Source organism: Dama dama, chromosome 14 (assembly GCF_033118175.1).
Source record: "Dama dama isolate Ldn47 chromosome 14, ASM3311817v1, whole genome shotgun sequence".
NCBI classification, from domain to species: domain Eukaryota; kingdom Metazoa; phylum Chordata; class Mammalia; order Artiodactyla; family Cervidae; genus Dama; species Dama dama.
In genome coordinates, this window is record NC_083694.1 from 51,384,481 (window position 1) to 51,409,956 (window position 25,476).

A 25,476-nucleotide genomic window follows, 5' to 3' on the forward strand; every position below is an offset into this window, starting at 1 on the left:
TGTCCTCACTCACCTGGCTCCCTCCAGGCCTCCAGTATATATATATATGTATATACTTTTCTATATATATATAGGTAAGATATCTATTAGGCCCTGTTAGATTTAAGATTAGTACACCAACTGAAATGAAACACACATACACACACACACACACACACACACACATCATGCGCTAAAAGAATAGCACAGGCAATATAATTTTATTCATAGAAAATCATGTGTGTATGTGTGTGTGTGTGTGTGTGTGTTCTCAGTTGCTTCAGTCATGTCTGACTCTTTGTGAACCCACGGACTGTAGCCCACCAGGCTTCTCTGTCCATGGGATTCTCCAGGCAAGAATACTGGAGTGGATTCCTATGTCCTCTTCCAGGTATCTTTCCCACCTAGGGATCGAACTCACGTCTCCTGCATTGGCAGGCGTATTCTTTAACACTGAGTCACTTACAATAGTTTTCTCATATCAGAGGTTACAAAGTCTCATGTCAAAACCTTATTGTGTCCCCAGACATGTGTCAGGATAATGGTTTTAGAAATTAAATGTATGGCCAGAGTTAAAATCACTTTTTATATGACAAATGTCTCTCCAACACTCCTTGGACAAAATAATTAACTGAAGTCCTGGCATCACTACACTTTCCAAAGATCATTACTAGGCATGAACTGAAAGCCAGATTTTTGTGAAGTAAGATCCTGTTTCCTCACGGTCTCACTGGTTCCTGCCTGCAGTCCTACACTCACCCACCACCTGGCCCTGGGATAGTAGGATTCTTGCTTCATGGAGAAAGATGCCAAGGTATTTGAGCTGAGTTTAAGGTTTTATAACAGGTAGGGAAGGAAATAATACTGCTACTCCTGCAGTGGGGAAGAGGAAGGAATTCTACAGCTGGGAGTTTGGGCTCTGAGGTCCCAGAAACTTGAGGCAGCCAACTTCTCCACCAGAGGCTGCAGGAGTCCTAGTCCAGAAAAAACACATCTTGAACAAAAGCCAGATTCAGGAATAACCAGTATTTTTACAGTCTCTCAAGTCCCTGTATACCTCAGAGATAATTTATTCCTCAGATGAAGAACCCGTTGGGCATTAAGTTAGGTGCCAGCTTGGTAATGTCAGACTGGAACCAAGCCCTGGGAGTAAGCCAGAGTTTGTAGGTCAAAACAGCTCTGGCTTCAAATTCATGAATGGATTCTCTGAGCATCCATACACCCAAGTTCATCACTGGCTCCCAAAAGTTTTCCAAGAACAAACAGAAAATTTCTGTGTGGAAAATCTGGTTTTGAACTACTTCCACATCTGCTCCCAGAGTTATTTTCAGTAAGAGAAACCCTGAAACTAAACCACCGCCAACTACAAATCGGTGTCAAATTGGCCACGAGGGGGCAGGCTTGCCCAGGCCAAAGAGCCAAGCTCTTAACGACCGGCACCCAAGCTTTTGCAGAATTGCACAATCAAAGCATCGCGTCTTGGCAGAAGGAAAGGCTGGCAAATGAATGGACTCTGCCTCAGGTCTGGGTCGTTCACTGTGACCTTGGCTGTCTTCTTGATTACCTCTGCGGTCTATGACTGTCAGACAGCAGCCGATGCTATTTATGTAGGATTTATTCTGCACCGAGCTCTGGGCTCACTGTTTTTATCCAAATCAGAGGTTATATGGTACCCTGTCAGTAGAGGCAGAGATAAAGATTCAAAGTTGCAGAACTTCTTCCAGGTTACAGTTATAAGAGGTGAACAGGAATTCTGAGGTGCATCTCTTTGTCAGTGCTCTTGAGAATTGCACTATGCTGTCCTAGCACCTGGGAAAGAAGTGCTCAATTAAACTTTGTAATACACTGCTGAAGCCATAGAAACCCTCTTGCTGGAGGAACCTGAAAGGGCATGAGGTCCAGATGTTTACCACAAGTTTTTCACTGCAGAATCTGTTTTTCCGAGATCAGACTACTCAGATCAGACAAAAGTAGAGTAGCTCAGCTTGGTGACACAAGAGCTAAAGGGTGATATGAAGTCAAGGGAGGTTTCTCTTTTCTTCCTTCTTGCTACTTTTCGTAAGTGGAGAAGAGTGGATACTCTGTCATAAGTTGATGAAATTGATAAGATAGAAATAAATGAATAATTTATAGAGATGGGGATAAATACAAGGAGAAACTACTAGGAAACCAGAGATAAAGTCACAATCAAATGTACATAAATGAGTGAAGGGTTAAACTGTGGACCAGTTATTTTATTGAGTACTGTAGGCCAACTGATACCATAGAGGATAAATCTTTAAGACCTACCCTAAAGTGAAAACAAGGAAGATTATCAAAACCATGAGGACATTTTTATAAGGAAGATGAAGCAGACATTTCTACATGCTCATATTTATGTGTAGAAAGTCACAGAGAAGTCTAGAAGATGTAGACTGAACTCTCTGGAGAGGAACTTGGGATGAGGAGAAGGTTCAGGGAAGATGCTTGTTTTATACATATTATTGGGATGTTTTACACTGAGTGTTGTCCTGTCTTAATTGAGAAACCAACAAAAACATGAAAAGCATATGAAGTTTTTTTTCCATGTACAATTTTCATGCACGAATGTATTAGCCACACATACTATTCCTTTCATATCTAATTTTTTTTGGTAGCCTACTAATGTTGATTTTCCCCAAATTTACATTTCAGGAAAATCTAAAATCTAAATTGATGATAATGATTTCATTCACTGTGCAGTGTAAGCATTTACTGCCATGTGAGGGTCTGTGTTTAACTGTGGGACCACAGGGTGATTGAGACACAGTCACTGCCCGACCTGTAGGACAATCACCGTCTAACAGGTGAGATTGTTATGGAACAAAAAATGTAATAGATACCCTTATCATAACATCCAGCAATCTCACTCCTTGGTATCTACTTGAACTATTTGAAAGCTATATCCACACAAAAATATTCACACTAATGCTTATAGTAACTTTATTCATAATTGTCAAAACATGCCAGCGACCAAGATACCCTTCAGGAGGTGAATCAAACTCTGATATATTCAGGAAATGGAATGCTATTAAACCATGAAAAACACATTACAGACTTAAATGTCTATTGTTAAGTGAAGAGGCTACATACTGTATGATTCCAAGAATATGACATTTTGGAAAGGGTGAAAATCTGGGTACAGCAAAATGATCCATTTCCAGGGATTGAGGGTTGGGGGAGGGTTGAATAGACAGATATAAAAGGATTTTTTGAGCAGTGAAAATACTCTGTGACACTACAATGGTGGATACATGTCATACATATGCGCAGACCCACAGAATCAGTTCAGTCACTCAGTCACGTCCATCTCTTTGCAATCCCATGGACTGCAGTACGCCAGATTCCCTGTCCATCACCAACTCCCAGAGCTTGCTCAAACTCATGTCCATTGAGTTGGTGATGCCATCCAACCATCTCATCCTCTGTTGTCCCCTTCACCTCCTGCCTTCAATCTTTCCCAGCATCAGGGTCTTTGCCAATGAGTTAGTTCTTTGCATCAGGTGACCAAAGTATTAAAGTTTCAGCTTTAGCATCATTCCTTCCAATGAATAGTCAAGACTGATTTCCTTTAGGATTGACTGGTTTGATCTCCTTGCAGTCCAAGAGAACCCCATGAACAGTATGAAAAGACCCACAGAATATTAAACACCAAAAATGAACGTTAACATAAACTATGGACTATCTGTGACAATGATGTGTCATCTAGGCTAATCAGATATAATAAATGAAGCACTCTTTGGAGGATGTGGATTGAGGCAGAGTATGTGCCTGTGGTGGAAGCAGGAATTCAAAGAGAACTCTGTATACATTCTGCTCAATTTTACTGTGAAACCTAAAACTGCTCTAAAAAAAATTAAGTCTACTCTTTAAAATATCATTATGAGTCTTCCAGCCATAAGAATATGTGGACCTAAATATTTTGTAAAGAAGAAGCAATTCTCACTCGTGCGTGCTGGGTGGTAAGTGGCTTCAGTGTTGTCCAACTCTGCGACCCTGTAGACAGTAGCCTGCCAGGCTCCTCTGTCCATGGGATTCTCTAGGCAAGAATACTGGAGTGGGTTGCCATGCCCTCCTCCAAGGGACCTTCCCAACCCAGGGATCGAACCTACATCTCATGCCTCCTGCATTGGCAGATGGGTTCTTTACCATTAGCGCCACCATTCATTGATCTTTAAAGTAAGTCTCATTCGTTTGAGGCTCCAAATCAAATTAAACATGTAAAAAAAACAAAAACCCTAAATTACATATCTAGTTTTGAAAGAACAGTTATACCTTTAATATTTATATAAATCAAAGTACAAGTATTTGTGCTCAACTAGCATTTACATAAGAGCATGAGATTTCTTAAATCTAGGAGACCTGAAGCTCAGAATGTCTACCATTAGAAATGAATCCAGTCTGTACTATGCCCACCTTCTCTCCCTCCTGGCACTGGCTGCTAGAGCAGCTTGAGTAAATCATGATTCATTGGTGGTCCCATGTAAATGCTGAGTCCTTCCTTCTTTTTTTTTTTTTTTTCTTCTCTTGAAGCAAATAGAGGGTTATCTAGGGGGATGAAGATACTGGTCATGCCCACTAGGAGAGAAATAGAAGAAAAGGAACTCCATTGTTGAGCTCTTATTGTCTGCCAGCTCATACAGAAGAGTCTGGCAGGCTACCATCCATAGGGTCGCAAAGAGTTGCACACCGCTGAAGTCACTTAGCGTGCAGCAAGTGCAAGTGAGAATTTTCTTCTTCTTTAAAAAACATTTAGATCCACATATTTTTATGGCTGGAAGACTTACAATGATATTTGAAAAAATATGCCAGCTCCTGGGCCAAGCCCTCAAAGAGCATCATCTCATTGAATCCTACTAAAATCCCATGAACTGGGCATGCATCATTATTTTCATTTTAGAGGAAACTGAGCCTCCTCTTGCCTAAGATCCCTCCACCCCTATATTTCCTTCTTCCCCAGAGTCAATATCACAAGCCTGTGAATTCTTAGTGGGCTTTGGATGGACTTTGTTTAGGACCACTGGGTTGGGTAAATTTATGTGTCAGCTTCATGGTGCAAAGGGGCAACAAGACAGCTGGAAAACATTAACCCCACAGGGATTACCTGTGAGAGTGTTTCTGGAAGAAATTAGCATCTGAACTGGTAGACTGAATGGGGAGATTTGCCCTCAACAATATAAGGAGGCATCATCCAATCTCTTGGGGGCTCAGATGGAAGAAGTAGTCTAATTGCCTCCCTCTCTCTCTTTTTGTCCATGAACATTAGGACTTCTGGCTTTTGAGACTGCATCCTCTGGGATTTACACCACTGGCCCCTGATTCTCATGCCTTTGGCCTCAGACTTGGAGTTACACCAGGAATTCCACTGGATTTCAGCCTTAGCCTCCTTGAATTATGGCACGAGCTTTGCTGGTTCTCTAGCTTACAGCTAGACTGTGGGACTCCTTGATGTCTCTAATCATACAAGCCCATCCCCATAACAAATTCCTTCTAATTTATATCTGTGTATACAATTGACTCTTAAACAGCTTGCCTTTGAATTTCTCTTGTCCACTGAAAAACAGATAATTTCCAATAAGAAATATAGTTCCACACCATCTGTAGTTGGTTGAATCCATGGAAAGTGAAGATAGGGAAGGATGATTATGAGATATACGTGATATAAAACAGGTATTTTCTTATATATGTTGATATGCCAAGGTCAAAACCTCTTATACAAGTCTTTCTTGTTAGGGAGAGATGGGAATTGTAATGGGATTAATGTCCATCTCTTAATGATCAATCTAGCCCTTCAAAAGGCTATAATATTTTAGAACATGTATAAAAATGATAAAACTAATGTACATGTCTGTATTATTTTCGTATTTTACTAAAAGGAATTTGGATGCCTTTACCTGCCACAGCTAGTTTAATTCAGAAGTATTTTGGTCATCTGATGTGAACAGCTAACTCATTAGAAAAGTCCCTGATGCTGGGAAAGATTGAGGACAGAAAGAGAAGAGGGTGTCAGAGGATGAGTTGGCTGGATGGTATCACTGATGCAACGGACTTGAACTTGGGCAAACTTCGGGAGATGGTGAGGGACAGGGAGGCCTGTCATGCCGCAATCAATCCATGGAGTCGCAAAGAGTCAGGCATGACTGGGCGACTGAACAACAACACCCACTTATGATAGGCATGAGTTGGTGAGGATCAGAGTCTCTAGTTTATCTGCAGTGTGGGTGACCCTTTCCCCAAATGGAAGCTTTGCCTCAATTAGTGAAACCCTTTCTGAGCACACACAAATGCCTGTAACTGAGAATTATGGACCCACTAGGAGAACCACAAGGACTTTTCATGTGCAGGGTCATGGTTTGAATCAGCAGTGAGGACCCTGCCAAGAGCTATTCATTCCAACAGCGCATTGGACACAGTATATTCCTGTTTGGTGTCTATTAACCCACTGAATAGCCAAAGAAATAAGTAAAGAGGTAAGAAATGCCCCAGACAGAATAAAGAACTGGCAAGAATAGTAAGGTTTTGGATCATAGCTAACTCAATGCTTTATTCTTTTTTTTTGGCTGTACCTTGTGGTATGTGGGATCTAGTTACCTGACCAGGGATCAAACCCAAACCCCTTGCATTAGGAGCTCAGAGTCTTAACCACAGGACCACCAGGGCAGTCAATGCTTTATTCTTTTGTCAATGTCTAGAGATTTCTGAGGTATAAACTGAAAAAACCTGAATAATAAATCATGGAGGGCAGCAGTTGGTTTTCACTGAGGATCTCTTTATTTCTGACCATTTCTTAACAACCTTAACAACATTTCAGTCAACTCAGGTATGACTCTAACAAGAGTATCTCAAGCCCTTTTCCCCCAAAGAAATTTAGGTTCACATTTCCAACTCTATAGGATACATGGCCCCAAAGGTCATATCAAGTCCCCAAGCCAACATTTCCCCTTGCAATCCTGCACCTCTACTGGATCACCTTAGCTTTTCCCACTTGAAGTAAGCAGATGTGAAAAACCATTGATCTCTGCTCCTATACAATGCCACTGTACCTAAATTTTATTTCCAAGAAAGCTTTTGTTAGAGGCATCAAAAAGGCAGAACTATTGCAGTGGTAGGCAATGGGCTCCATGTGATAGAATATGTCATCACTGCAGTGAAAAAAAGGGCTGGAGCTAAGCCAGATGGTCCTGGGCTGTCCTAAGACTTTCAGAATCTCCTTCAACCCAGCTTGAAGCTGAGCAAGTCTCCCTTGGAGTAAAACTCCTTGAGAGCTATAACTTTCCCGAGGGGCGGGATAAAACTCTTTACTTAAATTGGGCAGCCCAGCAGTGTGGAGCAGCAGCTTCTCCATGGCAGCCATGGATAGGATGTTCCCTCGCAGACTGAAGGACCGGAGCTGGAAGCAGAGGCTCAGGGCAGGTAGGACGGCCTCAAGTTGGGAGTCCAAGATCGCACATTCATCTAAGCCCAGTTCCCAGACAGTGGCTGCTACTTTCTCCAGCAGAATTTGAAGGACTGCAGACCTAAAGTTGGTTACAACAACCCCACTCAGATCCAGACCTTTTAGCTGACTGATGCTCGGACACTGGGACAGATGGGTCAAGTCTGATTCTGTGAGCAGGCAGTGCATTATTGTGAGGTTTTCTAAGCCAGTCTTCAGGCACCTGAGGAGAAATCTAGAAATTAGGTCTGAGAAATCAGGGAGTCAAGTGACCTCCAGGTGGGAGACAAATGATTTGACTAAAGTCAAGGTCTTTCTAACCACCTTCAGAAGGTTAGTACCTGGATGTTCAGTCTCATTTTAGCCTGAGTCCCTTCACCTTCACTGTATGACTGGGTCAAATTCCCAGAACCTGGAAAATTCCTTTCCTCATCTCTCAAGCAGAGTACAACATATTCCACTTCTTTAAGAGGATGAATCAAGATAATGGATTTTCTATAACAAGCTCATAGAAGAGCCTGACACCTTGTCTCAATAGAGTAGACATCACTGAATTGTTATATTGGGGAGGAAGAAAAAATTCTCTCAAACCAGGCTTTTCTTCAATCTTTTCTTGGTCCCAAGGTTTCCTTACATCTTGGTAAGATAAGGCACCTCAGTGACATGAATAGAGAACCAACCTGGGCAAAACCCACAACATTAGCTAAGGCTGACAGTTAGCAGGGGCTCACTTACGTCCCTGCATCATCTGTAAACCACCTACAGCTTTTTACAGTCCTTTTGGCTCCCATCATTTCCAGAATCTTTATTAAGATATATGGAGCAAGCACTGTTTATAATAGCCAGGACATGGAAGCAACCTAGATACCCATCAGCAGACGAATGGATAAGGAAGCTGTGGTACATATACACCATGGAATATTACTCAGCCATTAAAAAGAATTCATTTGAATCAGTTCTAATGAGATGGATGAAACTGGAGCCTATTATGCAGAGTGAAGTAAGCCAGAAAGATAAGAACATTACAGCATACTAACACATATATATGGAATTTAGAAAGATGGTAATGATAACCTTATATGCAAAACAGAAAAAGAGACACAGATGTACAGAACAGACTTTTGGACTCTGTGGGAGAAGGCAAGGATGGGATGTTTTGAGAGAACAGCATCGAAACATGTATATTATCTATAGTGAAACAGATCACCAGCCCAGGTTGGATGCATGAGACAAGTGCTCGGGCCTGGTGCACTGGGAAGACTCAGAGGGATTGGGTAGAGAGGGAGGTGGGAGGGGGGATCGGGATGGGGAATACATGTAAATCCATGGCTGATTCATGTCAATGTATGACAAAACCCACTACAATATTGTAAAGTAATTAGCCTCCAATTAATAAAAATAAATGAAAAAAAATAAGATATATGGAGCAGAAAACAATATTTTGAAGACAGGCAATATGAGACAGGCTCATTGTGGTCCCAGAGCTAGTGAGCACAGAGCTTCTCTTTAAAAATGCTCAAGTCTAATGTGGTCTCCCCTCCTCCAGCGCCCCCCTTTCACTTCCCTATGTTCCTAAATTATCTGAACACAGATATCCCTTCCTAAGGCAGAAATCACAATCCCTCCATCAGCAGATATGAACTCCCCAATCTGTAGCGGCTTAATAGTGTGTCCCTTTCCAGAGACTGGATCCAAGTTTGGTCTCCTACCTTGATTTCTGTGGTCGTGTGATACCACACTTCAGGATAGAGCTGCAAAGGAGAACATGCAAATAACCTGCTAGTGTGGTGTTCACTGTTAGTCAGTTGTGCCAGTCTCACCTGAGAATCTGGTCCAGACAGCCACGGAGGAAGAAGGGACATTCCATAGAGAGATCCCGGAGGTGGTGCAGCTTTAGGAACTGAGAGGTAAATTGGACAACTTGCTGCTCCTGCTCCTCAAAGGCAGACACACAAGAATGGGCGAGAGGATGAGTCTCTGTACACTGCGCATCTGACCCAGGAGAGGAGCAAACAGGCTCAGGGTGGACAGCTGCCAGATGCAATTCACTTGCACCTCCTGGAGACTGTCTAGTGGCATTAAATGCAGAAACTTCATAATGTTTTTGAAGGGGATTGACTCAATCATCAGCTTCTTACAGCACAGGTGTATCAAATCTTTTCTATCTGCTATCCACCGGATGAGGTAGGTGAGGAATTCATCCATGGTCCTTTCCTTGAGACAAAGTTCTATGAACACCTCCAAGGGAGTCAAGGGTCTTCCTTTCCTTAAACTGCCCTCAGACACTGGTGCCATCAGTGAGCTTGAGGACCCATGGTCCATGTCTCCAGACCACATGCTCCAGAAGTTCTGGCCAGTATTCCTTAAATTCAGCACCCACAGTTTGCGCCTCCTAATGGGAAACAGTAGATTGAGTGGGATGGTTTAAGATACATACTGAATGAAACCACAGTCTCCAAATTGAGGCAATAATCAGACTTCCTACTTGTGCTTATACTTCACCCTTCTAACATCAGCAGTTGCCTTGCCCTCTTCCCTCTCTGCCCCACCTTCCTCTGTCTCTTTTTCCCTTTCTATCCTCCCAGCTTTTCCATTTCTACTATCTTTAGCATCCCTGGGAGGAAATGGCGGTATATTCTCCTAGGCTCCCCTGCATCTTAGGCACTCCTACACTTCTTGAAAGCATTTCCCAAAGTGAGCTCAGCTATGGCCAAGTCTCTGTGTTTCTTCATTGGCATCATCAGAAGCCTCTGGTTCATCCCTTAGCCATCCACTCTCCCTGACACCAGCAGTCTCTTCAGAGAAGTCTTTAAACTTGCCAGTGTACCTGGATCAGACTCACCTTGGGTGAACCTTGTGGGTAAGCAAGGCATTAAGCCCACCCAGGATTGCTTCTACAGTTCCCTTGTGAGGCGTGTGCATCAGGCCCCCCAGAGGCAGATGGACAAAGGGCCAGGCTCGCACCATGGCCTTCAGAGTCTGTGTGTCTCCCATAGAAGCCTTCGTGAACAGTGGCGGGAAGAGCTCAGTGGGCATAAACTAGAGAGCAGCGATAGCCAAGGCTTCATCCTTCAGCAGGCTCCCTGCTGCTAGTTCCAGGAGCCCAAGTGGGGTCTGGACACTCATTCTGACTCTGCTTCAAAAGGAAACCTGTGAAAGCTGTCAGGGAACAAGGCATACTTCTCAGGCCAAGCGTGAACACACATTAGTCTGTTTCCCAGCCTTCAGAGGAACAAACTCAGGGCCAGAGTCACTGCTGACAGAGGTGGAAGAGCCTCAAGTTTTCCCAGTTCCACTCTAAGCTCAGTGGACACAATGCCATAGCTCTGCCTCTTCTGGCATCAGAACAAGGACCCCACAAGTACCGAGGAGGGAGAAAGGTAACCACTGTTCTTCTCCTTCCACTGTTTTGTGAATTATGTCCCACTGAGAAGTGGGTACCAAGGAACCTGAAACCTGATCCCCATCTTTTTGCAGTCCATCACTTAGGGCCATAACTCTGGGAAGGGAGCTATCATGTGGACCAATGCAGCCTCCTTCCTCAGTTCCCAGTTAATCTGGCTGGTAAAGATTAAGAAGATAGCTCTAAAATGAATGCCGTTTGTGCACAAAGTATTAAAAAAATATATTAAATGTCAAGAAATAAATTTCAAACAGATAAGTTGTTTTCCTTAAAAAGAATATCTGCTTGGTTAAGATATTTAAAATGATATAAACCAAAGTCCAAATCAATATTCTGGGGATTATAGCAACAGTAAACTGAGAGGCAAAACCAAAGCCTTAAATCTGTTCATCTGAAAAGAAAGTAAAAGGAAAACTCAAAAAAAAGAAAAGAAAAGAAAACCCCCCTCCATCCAGAGTTGCCTATCACCATTTGAGACCTGCAGACCGTGGGTAAGATGAGAATGTCCTTTTATGAGGTTGGTAACTTACCAGCTGTGCTATGGTTGGTGGGTGCTCAGATCTCAGATCTGGTGGAGAACCCAGGAGTCACTTGAGAGGGAGAAATCTCTGCATCTCTTCTTCAATGCCTGAGATTTTTATAGGCCTTTCCAATCGCATTGTCCCCCTTTCCAACTATTAACACCCAATCAGAGACAAATGCATGATTAGATTCCAGAGTGTCCATCAGGTTAATCCTGATTAGATCTTTGCCTATATCCAGGTGAAGTGATTGAATCAGATATTCATTCAGGAAAGAGTATGGAGAAGGGATGGATTCAAAGAATAATTCATTGATTCACTCCACAAATCTTGATTGAGTTTCATTAACAGGAATAGTTGAAGCCTTGAATACAAGAGACAAAGAAGGGTTTAAACAGTTTCTGAGGTTAGAAACAAAAACCAAAATGAAAAGTATCATTAATGAGGGATTTTTGGCCATATCAAAACTATGAAACTGTTCCAGAATTGAAATAGCTTCCAGACAGTTGTGTCATTCCCCAAAGAAGCATCACGAAGTTGTCCCTGTATCAGAATGTCAATTAGGTGTTATGCAGGTAACATAGGAGATTGTGAGCTAATTCAGGAAGCAAAGGAAATGAAATTGGGGGTGTGGTTAGTCCTCCAGAGTTAAGTCAGGCTTATTTAAAGCAGGTCAGGCCAAAGTCACAATGAGAAGTAAGGGTGAGGGCTGGACATTGTGGAACTGGGCATTCCTAAAGGTTTATTGAATCTTTCTATCTGCCATCCACTAGCAGAATGACTCAAGTGTGAAGTGTGGCAGCACATGACCACAGAAATCAACTTAGGAGGCCAAACTTGGATCCAGACCTTGGAATGACTCAAGATAGTGCATAAAATTGGGTTTATTTTTCTTATTACATTTTAACCCAAAACCCATGTTTTCCAAAACTAAAACAAAAACATAATGTGAATTGTATCATTTTTAAAATGTAACATCTTTTATTGTTGTTGCTCAGTTGTTCCATAGTGTCTGACTCTTCATGACCCCATGGACTGTGGCAGGCCAGGCCTCCCTGTTCCTCACCATCTCCTGGAGTTTGCTCAAGTTCATATCCATGTAACATCTTTGTTGGGATATAATTTACTACTATGCAGTTCATCGTTTTCCTAATTTAATTTTTATTTCACATTGAATTATATTTGACTTACAACACTGTGTCCATTTCAGATGTATAGGTAGTTGATTCAGTTATACATATACACATATTCATTCTTCATCCCATACAGGCTGAATCTTTTCCTATAAAGGAATATTACAGAATATTGAGCAGAGTTCCTCCTCTACACAGGACTCTGGCCTAACTTCCAGGTGCAAGAAACCCAGGAGGACTTGAAGGGAAGGAAACCTACTGTGAACTCAAGGGAAGGGAAGGGGCCAGGAGGACAACCCTCCTAAAATGTACCCCCAATTGCCAAATGCCTCTGGTCTCCTTGTGGATTTTGGACCTAGGTGGGTTCTGGGTCCTCTCCTACATGAGGCCAGGTACAGCTGTCCTGCAACTGAGCCTTCTCAAGAGCAGGGACACAGGGCTGTGTGAGCACCCCTGAGCCAGCGGGCCCCTGACTCTGCACCTGATAGACGGACAGGGCTCACCTGCACTGCAGGCCCTGGATGGTCCTGGTCTCAGCCCCTCCTTCTCTCCCTCCCAGAGATCCAGAGTCTTGTAGGTGTGGTTCTGCCCTTGATTTCTGTTGATCCCATTGGAAGCTGCCCCAGCACTGCAGCCAGGTCCCAGGTTCTAGGAGAGGAGACATTGGTGGGCTGCAGAGAAGGCTCTGAGCTGGCTCATGCTGGGGGAGGGGGCTGGATGCAAAGAAAGAAACATTCTAAATGTTTTTGTGTGGGTGTAGATTCCCATTCATTCAGGGAGAACCAAGGAGTGAGATTGCTGCAGAGTATGACAACAGCATGTATTACATTTTTACTCCTTGACAATCTCACCTGTTGGCAGAGATTGGCCCATGGGGCAGGGACTGTCTCTCTGCCACTCTGTGGTCCCACAACTGAACATGGACCCTGCTGTAATAGTAAGTGCTTTTAACTGCATAGTGAATGGAAATCATTACCATCAGTTTATAATCAAATGTTACCTTTTCCTGAAATGTAAATTTGGGAAAAATCAACTTTAAATGGCTATCAATAATTTTAAAAAAATTGGATATGAAACAAAAATAGCATTTGTGGTGAATATATTTGTGCATGAAAGAAAATCTCGTATGTTTTCCAGGTTTTGCTGGGTTTTGCCCAAGTAAGACAGGCCAACACTCAGGATAAAATATCCCAATAATACATTTGAAACAAGCATCTTCCCTGAACTCCTCATCCCAGGTTCCCCTCGAGAGAGTTCAGTGTAGTTTACCTTCTAGACCTATCTGTGACTTTCTACACATTTATATGAGCATATAGAAATGTCTGCTTTCATCTTTCTTGTAGAAAATGCCATTGTGGTTTTGATAATCTTGCTTATTTTCACTTGAGGATAGGTCTTAAAGATCTATCCTCATTGGTATCAGCTGGCATATAATATTCAATAAAATGAATGTTTCACAGTTTAACCCTTCGCTTATGTATGTACATTTGAGTGTGACTTTTTTTTTTTTTTTTGGCTGTTAACACCCATAGACTTCCCAGGTGGTGCTAGTGGTAAAGAATCCACCTGCCAATGCTGGAGACACAAGAGACTGGAGTTTGATCCCTGAGTCCAGAAGATTCCCCTGGAGAAGGGAATGGCAACCCACTCCAGTGTTCTTCCCTGGAGAATTTCATGGACAGAGTAGCGTGGCAGGCTACAGTCCATGGGGTCATAAATAATTGGATAGTACTTTCACTTTAAAGAGGAAACACTTGCCAAGTAACTTTTTCATCAATAGGGGAACCCCTTTTATTTGTAATGAACTTTCTTCCAAGATTAGCAGTTTTCAAAAGTTTGAGCTCCCCTGCCACCTTGGTTTCTCAGATCTAATTGTGTGTTTTCTTCCCAGGTGCCTGAAGACCCCACTGGTAAACCTCACAGTAACTAACTGCTGGCTTACAGAATCAGATTTGACCCATCTGTCCCAGTGTCTGGACACCTGTCAACTCTAAGGCCTGAATCTGAATGGTGTCACCATGACTGAAATTAGTCCTGGGCTCCTCCAAGCTCTGCTGAAGAAACTTGCAGCCACCCTCCAGAAACTGCACCAGAGCAGTGTGGGTTCATGGACTTTCAACTCGATGCCGCCCTGCCTGCCCTGAGCAACTGATTCCAGCCTAAGGCCTTTACCCTCTGTGGGGACTTCCACTCCATGGTCATCTTGGAGAAACTGCTGAGTCACACTGCTGGGCTGCTCAGGTAAAAGGAAGAGTTTTATTCTGCCCCTTGGGAAACCTACAGCTCTCATGGAGCCCTTCACTGGGTAGACTTGCCCAGCTTCAGGCTGAGCAGATTGAGACTATGAGGAGCTTTGGAGGTCCGAGGGCCATCTGACTTAGCTCCAGTCCATGTCCTTGTGGGGCAAGAATATATTCTATCATGAAGAGCCCTTTCTATGCCCCAGGAATTCACCTGCCTGATTGGGTGCATCTATCAAAAGCATTTTTCTAGGCAGTTGAAAACTGAAATCTAGCACACAGGTGTATGGTGAAGGGAACAGAGACCCATGTTTCCAGATGTCAGCTCAATTTGAATGTGAAAAAGAAAGATGATTTGTGTGTGTGCATGCATGCTCAGTTGTGTCCAACTCTTTTGCAACTGCGTGGATGGTAGCCGCTAGTCTCCTCAATTGATGGGATTCTCCATGCAAAAGTACTGGAGTGGGTTGCCATTTCCTTCTCCAGGAGATCTTCCCGACCCAGGGGTCGATCCCGGGTCTCCAGCATTGCAGACAGACGCTTTACCGTCTGAGCCACCAGGGAAGCCACATATACACAATGGAATATTACTCAACTATAGAAAATAATACGTTTGAGTCAGTTCTAAAGAGGTGGATGAAACTGGAGCCTATTATACTGAGTGAAGTAAGTCAGAAAGAAAAACACTAATACAGTATATTAATGCATATATATGGAATTTAGAAAGATGGTAATGACAACCCTATATGCAAGATAGCAAAAGAGACACAGATATAAAGAACAGATTTTTGGACTCAGTGGGAGAAGGCAAAGGTGGTATGACTTGAGAGAATAGCATTGAAACATGTGTATTACCATATGTGAAATAGAGGACCAGTCCAAGTTTGATGCATGAAACAGGGCTCTCAAAGCCAGTGCACTGACACAACCTAGAGGGATGGGATAGGGAGGGAGGTGGGAGGGAGGTTTGGGCCAGGGGGGACACATGTACATCCATGGATGGTTCATGTCAATGTATGGCAAAAACCACCATGATATTGTAAAGTAATTAGCCTCCAATTAAAATAAATAAATTTTTTTAAATGAATAAATTTAAAATAAAAGAAATGATCAAAAATAAAGAGACCTTCAGTGTAAACTGACTGATGCTTCTATGATATATTGTATTGTTTTCTCAGTTTATAGCTCAGGAATCTCCAGCTACTAATAAATAATTTTTAAAAGGCAGTTAGTTGTCTGTGATCTGAAACCCAAACATTCCTACCAGTCCTTTATTCTGTCTAAAGCATCTCTTACCTGCTTGCTTATTTCTGTGACTGTTCACTGGGTCAGTACACATGAAGGGGAATATTCTCAGTGTCCAATGAGTCATTGAAATGTAGAGCTCTTGGCAGGGCCCTCACAGCTGACTCAAGTAATGACCATGGACATGATAATTCCTCATGGTCCCCCTGATGGGTCCATTAGTCTCAGTTCCTGGCCTTTCTGTGTGCTGGGAAAGGGCTTTGCTACAAAGTCAAGGCACCCAGTTCTGGAATGGGTCATCATACTGCAAATATGCCTGCTTCTTGTTCTCACCAACCCATGACTGTCATGAATGGGTAGTTGTCTTTCTTATATTAAACAAGCTGTCCCCAATAAAATCATCAATATTCCTTTAGGGAAATCCTAAAACCTTATAGCCATGTGACACTGTCTTAGCATTTCTAAGCCACATTTGAAAAATCATATCCTTTGGCGGGGTAGGTAATGTCATGAGAGATGGATATTATTTCTATAAAACCCACTATGTCGTCTTATCAGGAAAAACTAGTGTAGTATAGCATGTCTTATCATCAAAGTAGCAGGACATATAACAAACACCTCTTTTTTTATTTCTATTTCAAATTTTGATTTTATTTATTTATTTTTGGCTGTGCTAGGGCCTCACCACTGAACTGGATTTTTTTTTCTTTCTCTAATTGTGGTGAGTGGGGGCCACTCTCTAGCTATGGTGCACAAGCCTCTCACTGTCGTGGCCTCTCCTGCTGCAAAGCACAGGCACAAGCAACCAGGGCACGTGGGTTTAACAGTAGTGGCTTCCAGACTCTAGAGCGCAAGCTCAGTAGTTGTGGCGAATGGGTCCAACCTCCCCATGACATGAGGAATCCTCCCGGACCAGAGATGGAAACTGGGTGTCTCATATTGCCAGGCAGACTCCTCACCACTGAGCCACCAGGGAAGCCCCTAAACACCTCTTGTTACTGTTGCTAAGTCATGTTGTTGCTACGTTGCTAAGTCATGTCCTACTCTTTGGGACCCCATGGATTGCAGAATGCCAGGCTTTCCTGTCCTTTACCACCTCCCAGAGTTTGGTCACACTCATGTCCATTGAATTCGGTGATTCCATCTAACCATCTCATTCTCTGTTGCCCCTCTTTCCTCATGCCCTCAATCATTCCTAGCATCAAAGTCTTTTCCAATGAGTCAGTTCTTCATATCAGGTGTTCAAAGTTTTGGAGTTTTAGCTTCAGCATCAGTCTTTCCAATGAATATTCAGCATTGATTTCCTTTAGGATTGACTGGTTTGATCTCCTGGCTGTCCAAAAGACTCTCATGAGTCTTCTCCAGCACCACACTTCAAAAGCATCAATTCTTTGGTGCTCATCCTTCTTCTCACATCTGTACATGACTACTGGGCAAACCATAGCTTTGACTAGATGGACCTTTGTCAACAAAGTGATGTCTTTGGTTTTTACAACTCTGTCTAGGTTTGTCACAGCTTTTCTTCCAAGGAGCAAGTGTCTTAATTTCATGGCTACGGTCACCATCTGCAGAGATTTTGGAGCCCAAGAAAATAAAATCTGCTGCTGTTTCTACTTTTTCTCCATCTATTTGCCTTGAAGTGATGGGGCCAGATGCCATGATCTCAATTTTTTGAATGTTGAGTTTTAAGCCAGCTTGTTCACTCTCCTCTTTCACCTTCATCAAGAGGCTCTTTAGTTCCTTTTCACCTTCTGCCACTAAAGTGGTTTCACCTGCATATCTAAGGTTGTTGCTCTTTCTCCTGGCGATCTTGATTCCAGCTTATGATTCATTCAGCCTGGCATTTTACTTGATGTACTCTGGGCTTCCCTGGTAGCTCAGCTGGTAAAGAATCTACCTGCAATGCAGGAAACCCTGGTTCAATCCCTAGGTTGGAAAGATCCCCTAGAGAAGGGATAGGCTCCCCACTCCAATATTCTTGGGCCTCCCTGGTGGTGCAGACAGTAAAGAATCTGCCGGCAATATAGGAGACCTGGGTTCAATCCCTGGTTTGGGAAGATCCTCTGGAGGAGGGCATGGCAACCCACTTCCAGTATTCTTGCCTGGAGAATTTCCATGAACAGAGGAGTCTGACTGACTACAGTCCTTGGGTCACAAAGAGACAGACATGACTGAGCGACTGAGCACAGTACTCTGCATATAAATTAAATAAGCCAGGTGACAATATACAGCCTTGATGTACTCCCTTCCCAATTTGGAACCAGTCAGTTTTTTCATTTAAGGTCCTGTTGCTTCTTGACCTGCATACAGGCTTCTTAGGAGACAGGTAAGGTGGTCTAGTATTCCTTTCTCTTTAAGAATTTTCCACAGTTTGTTGTGATCCACGCTGTCAAAGCCTTTAGCATAGTCAATAAAGCAGAAGTAGATGTGGGGTTTTTGGAATTCAATTACTGTTTCTATGATTTCTATGCTAGCAATTTGATTTCTTGTTTCTTTGCCTTTTCTAAATCCAGCTTATACATCTGGAAGTTCTTAGTTCGCCTCTTGTTGAAGCCTAGCTTGAAGGATTTTGAGCATTACCTTGCTCGCATGTGAAATGAGCACAATCGTATGGTAGTTTGAACATTTTTGGCATGCCTTTCTTAGGGATTAGAAGGAAAACTGACCTTTTCCAGTCCTGGGGCCACTGCAGAGTTTTCCAAGTTTGCTGGCATATTAGGTGCAGCACTTTCACAGCATCATCTTTCAGGATTTGAAATAGCTTAGCTGTAACTTCATCACCCCCACTAGCTTTGTCCATAGTGATGCTTCCTAAGGCCTACTTGACTTCGTACTACAGGATGTCTGGCTCTAGGTGAGTGACCACACCATCCTGGTTATCCAGGTCATTAAGACCTTTTTTGTATAGTATTTCTATGTACTATTGCCACCTATTCTTAATCTCTTCTGTTAGGGCTTTTATCATTTGTTTCCTTTATTGTGCCCATCTTTGCATGAAGTGTTCCCTTGATATCTCCAATTTTCTTGAAGAGATCTGAAGTCTTTCCCATTCTGCTTTTTTCCTCTATTTCTTTGCATTGTTCTTAAGTGAAGGCTTTCTTGTCTCTCCTTACTATTCTCTAGAACTCTGCATTCTGATAGGTATATCTTTCCCTTTTCTTTTTCCTTTCACTTCTCTTCTTTTTCTCTCTTGCTATTTGTAGGGCCTACTCAGACAACCACTTTGCCTTCTTGCATTTCTCTTCCTTGGGGACAGTTTTGGTTACCATCTACTGTACAATGTTACAAACCTCCATCCATAGTTCTTCAGGTACTCTGTCTACCAGATCTAATCCCTTGAATCTATTTTTCATCTCCATTGTATAATCTTAAAGGATTTTATTTAAGTCATACCTGAATGGCCTAGTGGTTTTCCCTACTTTAATGTAAGCCTGAATTTTGCAATAAGGAGCTGATAATATGAGCCACAGTCAGCTCCAGGTCTTGTTTTTGCTGACTGTATAGAGCTTCTCCATCTTCTGCTGAAAAAAATATCATCAATCTGATTTTGGTATTGACCATCCAGTGATCTCCATGTGTAGAGTCTTCCCTTGTGTTTATGGAAGAAGATGTTTGCTATGACCAGTGTGTTTTCTTGGCAATATTCTGTTATCCTTTACCCTGCTCCATTTTGTATCCCTAGACCAAATTTGCCTGTTACTCCAGGTATCTCTTGACTTCCTACTCTGGCATTCCAATCGCCTATGATGAAAAGAATCTTTTTTTGGTTTTAGTTCTAGAAAGTATATAAACACCACTTATATACCAGTTAAAACTCATAGTCATCCCTCTCTTTACTCACATTCATATCCCACAATTCAACCAACTGCAGATGGTGCAGTACTGTATTTACTATTGAGAAATACCTACATGAAAGTGTTCACGGTCATCTCTCTATACAGACATATCTCAGAAGGTATTTATTATGGGAATGGGCTTGCACAGCAATTACAGATGCAGAGGAGTCCCATAGTCTCTTTTCTGTAAGCTAGAGAACCAGCAAATCTGCTTTTATAATTCAGACTGATGTTTAAAGCTTAAAACCAGGAGAGTTAAGGAAATAACCCCATGTCTGAAGCCAAATGCCTGAGAACCAGAGGACCACTAGTGTTAAGTCCTTGAGTCTCAAGTCTCAAGAGCTAGAAGATGCTATGTTCATGGGCAAGAAGAGAAAGAGGGAGAGAAAATGCTGTCTTGTTCCATTCAGGGCCCCAAGCAATTGGATGATGCCCACCCACATTGGCTGAAGGCAGTTGATGAATTCAAATGCTAATCTCTTCCAGAAACACCATCTCAGAAACATCTAGAATCAATACCACATAAAATTAATGAGCACTGAGTCCATAAACATGAAACACCCAAATGAAGGCCTCATCCTGAGGATTTAAGAGCTCTGGGAATGGAGTGGACATTGGGCTGGGGGCTTCTTATGGCAAGAGGCACAGCTTCTCCATAAAATACAGGTAACATTGTATATACAGCATGTGGTGTTTCTGTAAGACGATGCATGCTGAAGCCTTAAAACTGGGTCTGGAATACTGGAAGAATACAATAAATGAGTCCTTTCCTTTTTTTCCCTTTCTAGCAGATATCCCCAGTATTCATTTCTCAAGCTTATCCTCTATTCCTGCAACAGAAAGGAAAGAAGGAAAACACCAGGCTACTCTGTCTATAGAATTTTACAGGCAAGAATACCTGAGTGGGTTACCTTTTCCTACTCCAGGGGATCTCCTGGCCCAGGGATAAAACCCGTATGTCTTGTGTCTCCTGCACTGGCAGGCAGATTCTTTACCTCTGTGTCACCTGGGAAGCCCTGTGCTATACTGTATGACCTTTTCTAAGCATTCTATATATGAACATTTGCACCTGTCAATTGAAAACTCCCCGTCCTTCCCTCCCTACACTCCTCCCCTTGGCAGCCACAAGTTTGTTCTCTATGCCTTTGACTCTGTTTCTTTTTCATAGATAGGTATATTTGTGTTGTATTTTTGACTCCACACATGTGCAATATCAGGCTTCCCAGGTGGCGCTAGTGGTAAAGATCCTGCCTGCTAATGCAGGAGAGGTAAGACAGATGTGGGTTCCATCCTTAAGTCAGGAAGATCCCCTGGAGGATGGCATCACAATTCACTCCATTATTCTTGCCTGCAGAATCCCATGGGCAGAGGAGCCTGGCAGGCTACAGTCCATAGAGTCGCACAGAGTGGACAGGACTGAAGCGACTTATCGCAATATGTTATATCACATGGTGCTTGTCATTCTCCTTCTGACTCACTTCATCAGTATGATCATCTCTAGGTCCATCCATACTTCTACAAATAGCATTATTTCATTCTTTTAATGGCTGGAAAACATACACATACACACACACCACATCTTCTTTTTTCATTCTTTTGTCGATGAGCAGTTAGGTTGTTTTCATATGTTGGCTATTGTTAATAATGCTGCTATGAACATAGGGGTGTGTGTATCTTTTTTTCTTAAATAATTTTAGTTATTTAGTTATTTTTCGCTACACTGGGTCTTCTTTCTTGTGTGCAGGCTTTCTCTAGTTGCTTTGAGGTGAGGCTATTCTCTTACTGTGGTATGTGGGCTTCTCATTGCAGTGGCTTCTCTTGTTACAGAGTTTGGGCCCTAGAGCCCACAGGCTCCAGTAGCTTCAGTGAGTAGGCTCACTAGTTGTGGCACATGGCCTTAGTTGCTATGCAGCCTGTGGGATCATCCCAGAACAGCAATTGAACCCATGTCCCGCACATCACAAGGAAGATTCTCAACCACTGGACCTCCATGGAAGCTCCATGTATCATTTTGAACTTTAGTTTTGCTTGCAATGCAGAAGACCTGGGTTCATCCCCCAGGTTGGGAAGATCCCCTGGAGAAGGGAAAGGCTACCCACTCCAGTATTCTGGCCTGGAGAATTCCATGGACTTTATAGTCCGTTGAGTCGCAAAGAGTCAGACATGACTGAGTGACTTTCATTTTCACTTTTTGTCTGGTTATATGTTCAAGAGTAGGACTGCTGAATCATACGGTCACTCTATTTTTAGTAACTTGAGGAAACACCATACTGTTTCCCTAGTGGCTATACCAATTTACATGCTCACCAATAGTGTGAGAGGGAAAACAGTTTCTTATAGTAGCTGTGATCCCTTTGAACGATCCCCGGCTTAGACTCTGAAATTTCTGAATTTCCCTAAAATAATGTGAAGCCTTTCCGTCAGTTCTTCTCAATATTTAGGTTGTCTGGAAACTTGGGGGTCCTTCGGATCCCCTCAGCTAAATATTCTTTACATAGAAATTGGCAGATGAATCTATCTGAAAATAACCTTGGTTCACCAGTCAAAGAATGGAGAAAATTTGAGTGAATTTTAGGTGTTCCCTGAAGGTTATCTGAAGTAATGAATGAAAGGTGCCCGCATTGCTGTTCACCCAGCTTGCATTTGATAACAGAGCTATTTATGATTATCATTGTTACTAATCTCACTCTGTTGCAGGTATTTATAAAAGCGATGGATGGCCTGGGACTTAACATATCTATTGAGTAGAATCCAATTCAAACTTTTTTTTTTAATGCAAAGTCCATTTATAATCCTGGGAGAAGTATGGTGAAAGGGATCTTTGTCAAAGTGAACAAGGAGGTGACCACTCTTCAAAGTGTCCTCGCCTTGGTGGCCAGAGGTATATGGGAAAAGTTTGGGCATCAAATAAATGGGATGGGAGAGAGGCGTGGGAAACTCTGAAAGATGGTGAAAGGGTCTCCCTTTATTTCCAAACTTAAACTTCAAAAGATTCTCCCTGTGGTGCAGCCTGGGGTGGGGTCACTCCTGATTGTGGCAGAACCTGAAACACCAATACAAGCTTCTGCATTTATTATGGGAAAGGCATTGTTTTTTTGTTTGTTTGTTTTTACTTTTGCATCTTTTCATTTTTATTTTTATTATGATGATCATTTAATTGTAGTTTTGTGTGTGTGTGTGCTGGGTCTTAACTAAGACCCAATGGGCTTAGTTAACCAGTGGCATATGAGATATTAGTTCCCAAACAGGGATCAAACCGATATTTCTTGCATTGGAAGGAAGATTCATAACCACTGGACCACCAGGGAAGTCGCTAGAAAGGTGCTGGTTTTAATGAAGAGATAAACACATTTTATTTCTGTGCCTTTGATGTTACCCTGATCATCATCTATATTGAACTTGGTTAAGTTTGAAGAATTAGCAATTACCTTTATATAGTTAGAAAGATCAATTCTAAAGGAAATCAAGCCTGAATATTCACTGGAAGGACTGATGCTGAAGCTGAAGTTCCAATACCTTGGCCACCTGATGTGAAGAGCTGGCGCATTGGAAAAGACTCTGATGCTGGCAAAGATTGAGGGCAGGAGGAGAAGAGGGCGACAGAGGATGAGATGGTTGAGTGGCATCGCAAATTCAATGGACATGAGTTTGAGCAGACTCTGGGAGATAGTGAAGGACAGGGAAGCCTAATGTGCTGCAGTTCATGGGGTGACAAAGAGAAGAATACAACACAGTGACTGAACAGTAGCAACAAATCAGAAAGGAGCCAGTAAGATTATTGTTGGCTTCCAAGACCCCTAGAAAATGACTGGGGCTATTTTCCATCTGGAAGGTGTCCTCAGGAAGAAAAAAATTTATGAAAACCTCTCCTGATAGCACGTGTTCCTGGGTGACAGGGTTATTTGCCAGTGACCCACACTTACTTTTCTCTGATGCTTTGTTCTCAAAGAGCTCATAGTGCCCACCTTCAGTGACTGTCAGTGTTGGAAATGTCTGATCCCAGGACTCACACTCCTCCCTTTTCTCACAACTGAGATTTAATCTTTTTGTGTGGCTTTCTGGGCTGATCCCAAATTTCTGGGAGTAAACACCCTCAAAGATGACACTGTCTTTTGTGAGCCACCATCTTTTACTTTCTAAATAGCACCCAGAATAGCATCTTTAAATCTCCCTCTTTCCTAAAAGAAAAATATATATATTTATTTTACATTGTTGTAATCATTCACATGGTCCATCTAGGAATGCCCAGATCCAAACTGTCCTGACACACTCTTATATCTCACTGAAATTTTGACCTGTCCACCTTCAGAGAAGGTTTGGCTTGAGCCTAGAAAATCGCATCCCCCAAAGCTCTTCCTTTGCTACCTGAATAGGCTCAAAATCCCCTGTGTTTCCTACATAACACCTGAGTGAAAAGCTGATACAGGGGTGCATGTATTTTGTTTACTTTGGGAACAACAGGATTGTTTTTATGAAGCTTTGTTAATTGAGAGACATTTTGATAGTTTTGATATGGGCAAAGTTCCCCCAACAATGATGCTTTCAAGTTATGTTTTTTCTTGTTCAATGACTGAAACCAAAAATTCCTTGCCCAACCAAACCCAGGAATATAATTGAGCATATTGGTCAATATCAACCAAGATTTATGGAGTGAATCCATGAATGAGTCTTTGATTCCTTCTCCATCATTCTCTATGTTTCCTGTATGTCTATCTGTTTCAATCACCTAAGGTGGAGAAAAATGAAAATCCAATCAGGATCAATACCAAGGGCTGTCTATAATCTAATCAGGTACCACTTTCTGATTGTGTTAATTAGACAGGGATGATGAGATCAGAAATGTCTATAAAAGTCTCAGCCTCTGAAGAAAGGATGCAGAAAATTCTTGCCCTAGAGTCACTGGCTGGATCTTCCATAGAGTCTGTGGTCTGAGTCCCACACCAACCACAATACACTAGTAGGTTATTGTCAGTACTATTCCTATATGGTGTTAACTGACCTTACAAGTAGCCTGTAACTCCAGATGGCATGGAGAGTTTTTTTTTTAATTATTTCCTTTCAGATGAGATTTCAGGTTTCCATTTACCTCTCAATGTTGTTTTCCCTGAGTGCCAAATATTTTGATTTGTACTGTAGTTGCAATAATTTTTAAATGTCTTTACTAAGAAGATATTTGTAATAAAATGTCTGTAGTATTATCTCTCAAAATTTAAAATACTTCTTTTATGTACGCATGACATTCATGTCATGAGTATTTCTTTCATCTTTACCATCCAGCTTAACTAAGATGCAGACTACTGCTTCACATGACAGTCCTCTTTCCATAGACTTAAGGCTCTAAATGACCGTCTAAAAGTCTTCCCCAAATAAAGTTTGCGGTCAGCTTTCAGGACCTTGGTACCTTTCCCAGTGGGACATGAATTAAGCAAAGCAGCAGATGGATTCAAATGTGCTAGTGGTTGAAATGCTTGTTCTGAATCCAGCAGGGGAGAAGTTGCAGCCCTGTGCTCACTGAGCCCACGGTGTCATATGGGCCAAGGAAGGTACTTTCTCCCTTGCCAGTGCACAGACCTTGGCCTCGAGTAGGTTCTTCTGAGGGGTAGGGAGACAGTCTAATGCCTGTTTACTGACAGTTTACACAGTATTCCTTTTGGCATAGAGTCAGC

At 42.3% G+C, this 25,476-nt stretch overlaps 1 protein-coding gene across 1 annotated transcript; it reads right to left on the reverse strand.

The window, feature by feature from the left end:
* Positions 1–7,021: 7,021 nt before the first annotated feature.
* On the reverse strand, positions 7,022–10,399 carry LOC133068871 (putative PRAME family member 26). Its single transcript, XM_061159802.1, is given in 4 exon segments — positions 7,022–7,655; positions 9,253–9,392; positions 9,395–9,824; positions 10,275–10,399. Coding segments are annotated over 4 exon segments (1,329 nt in total).
* Positions 10,400–25,476: the final 15,077 nt, after the last annotated feature.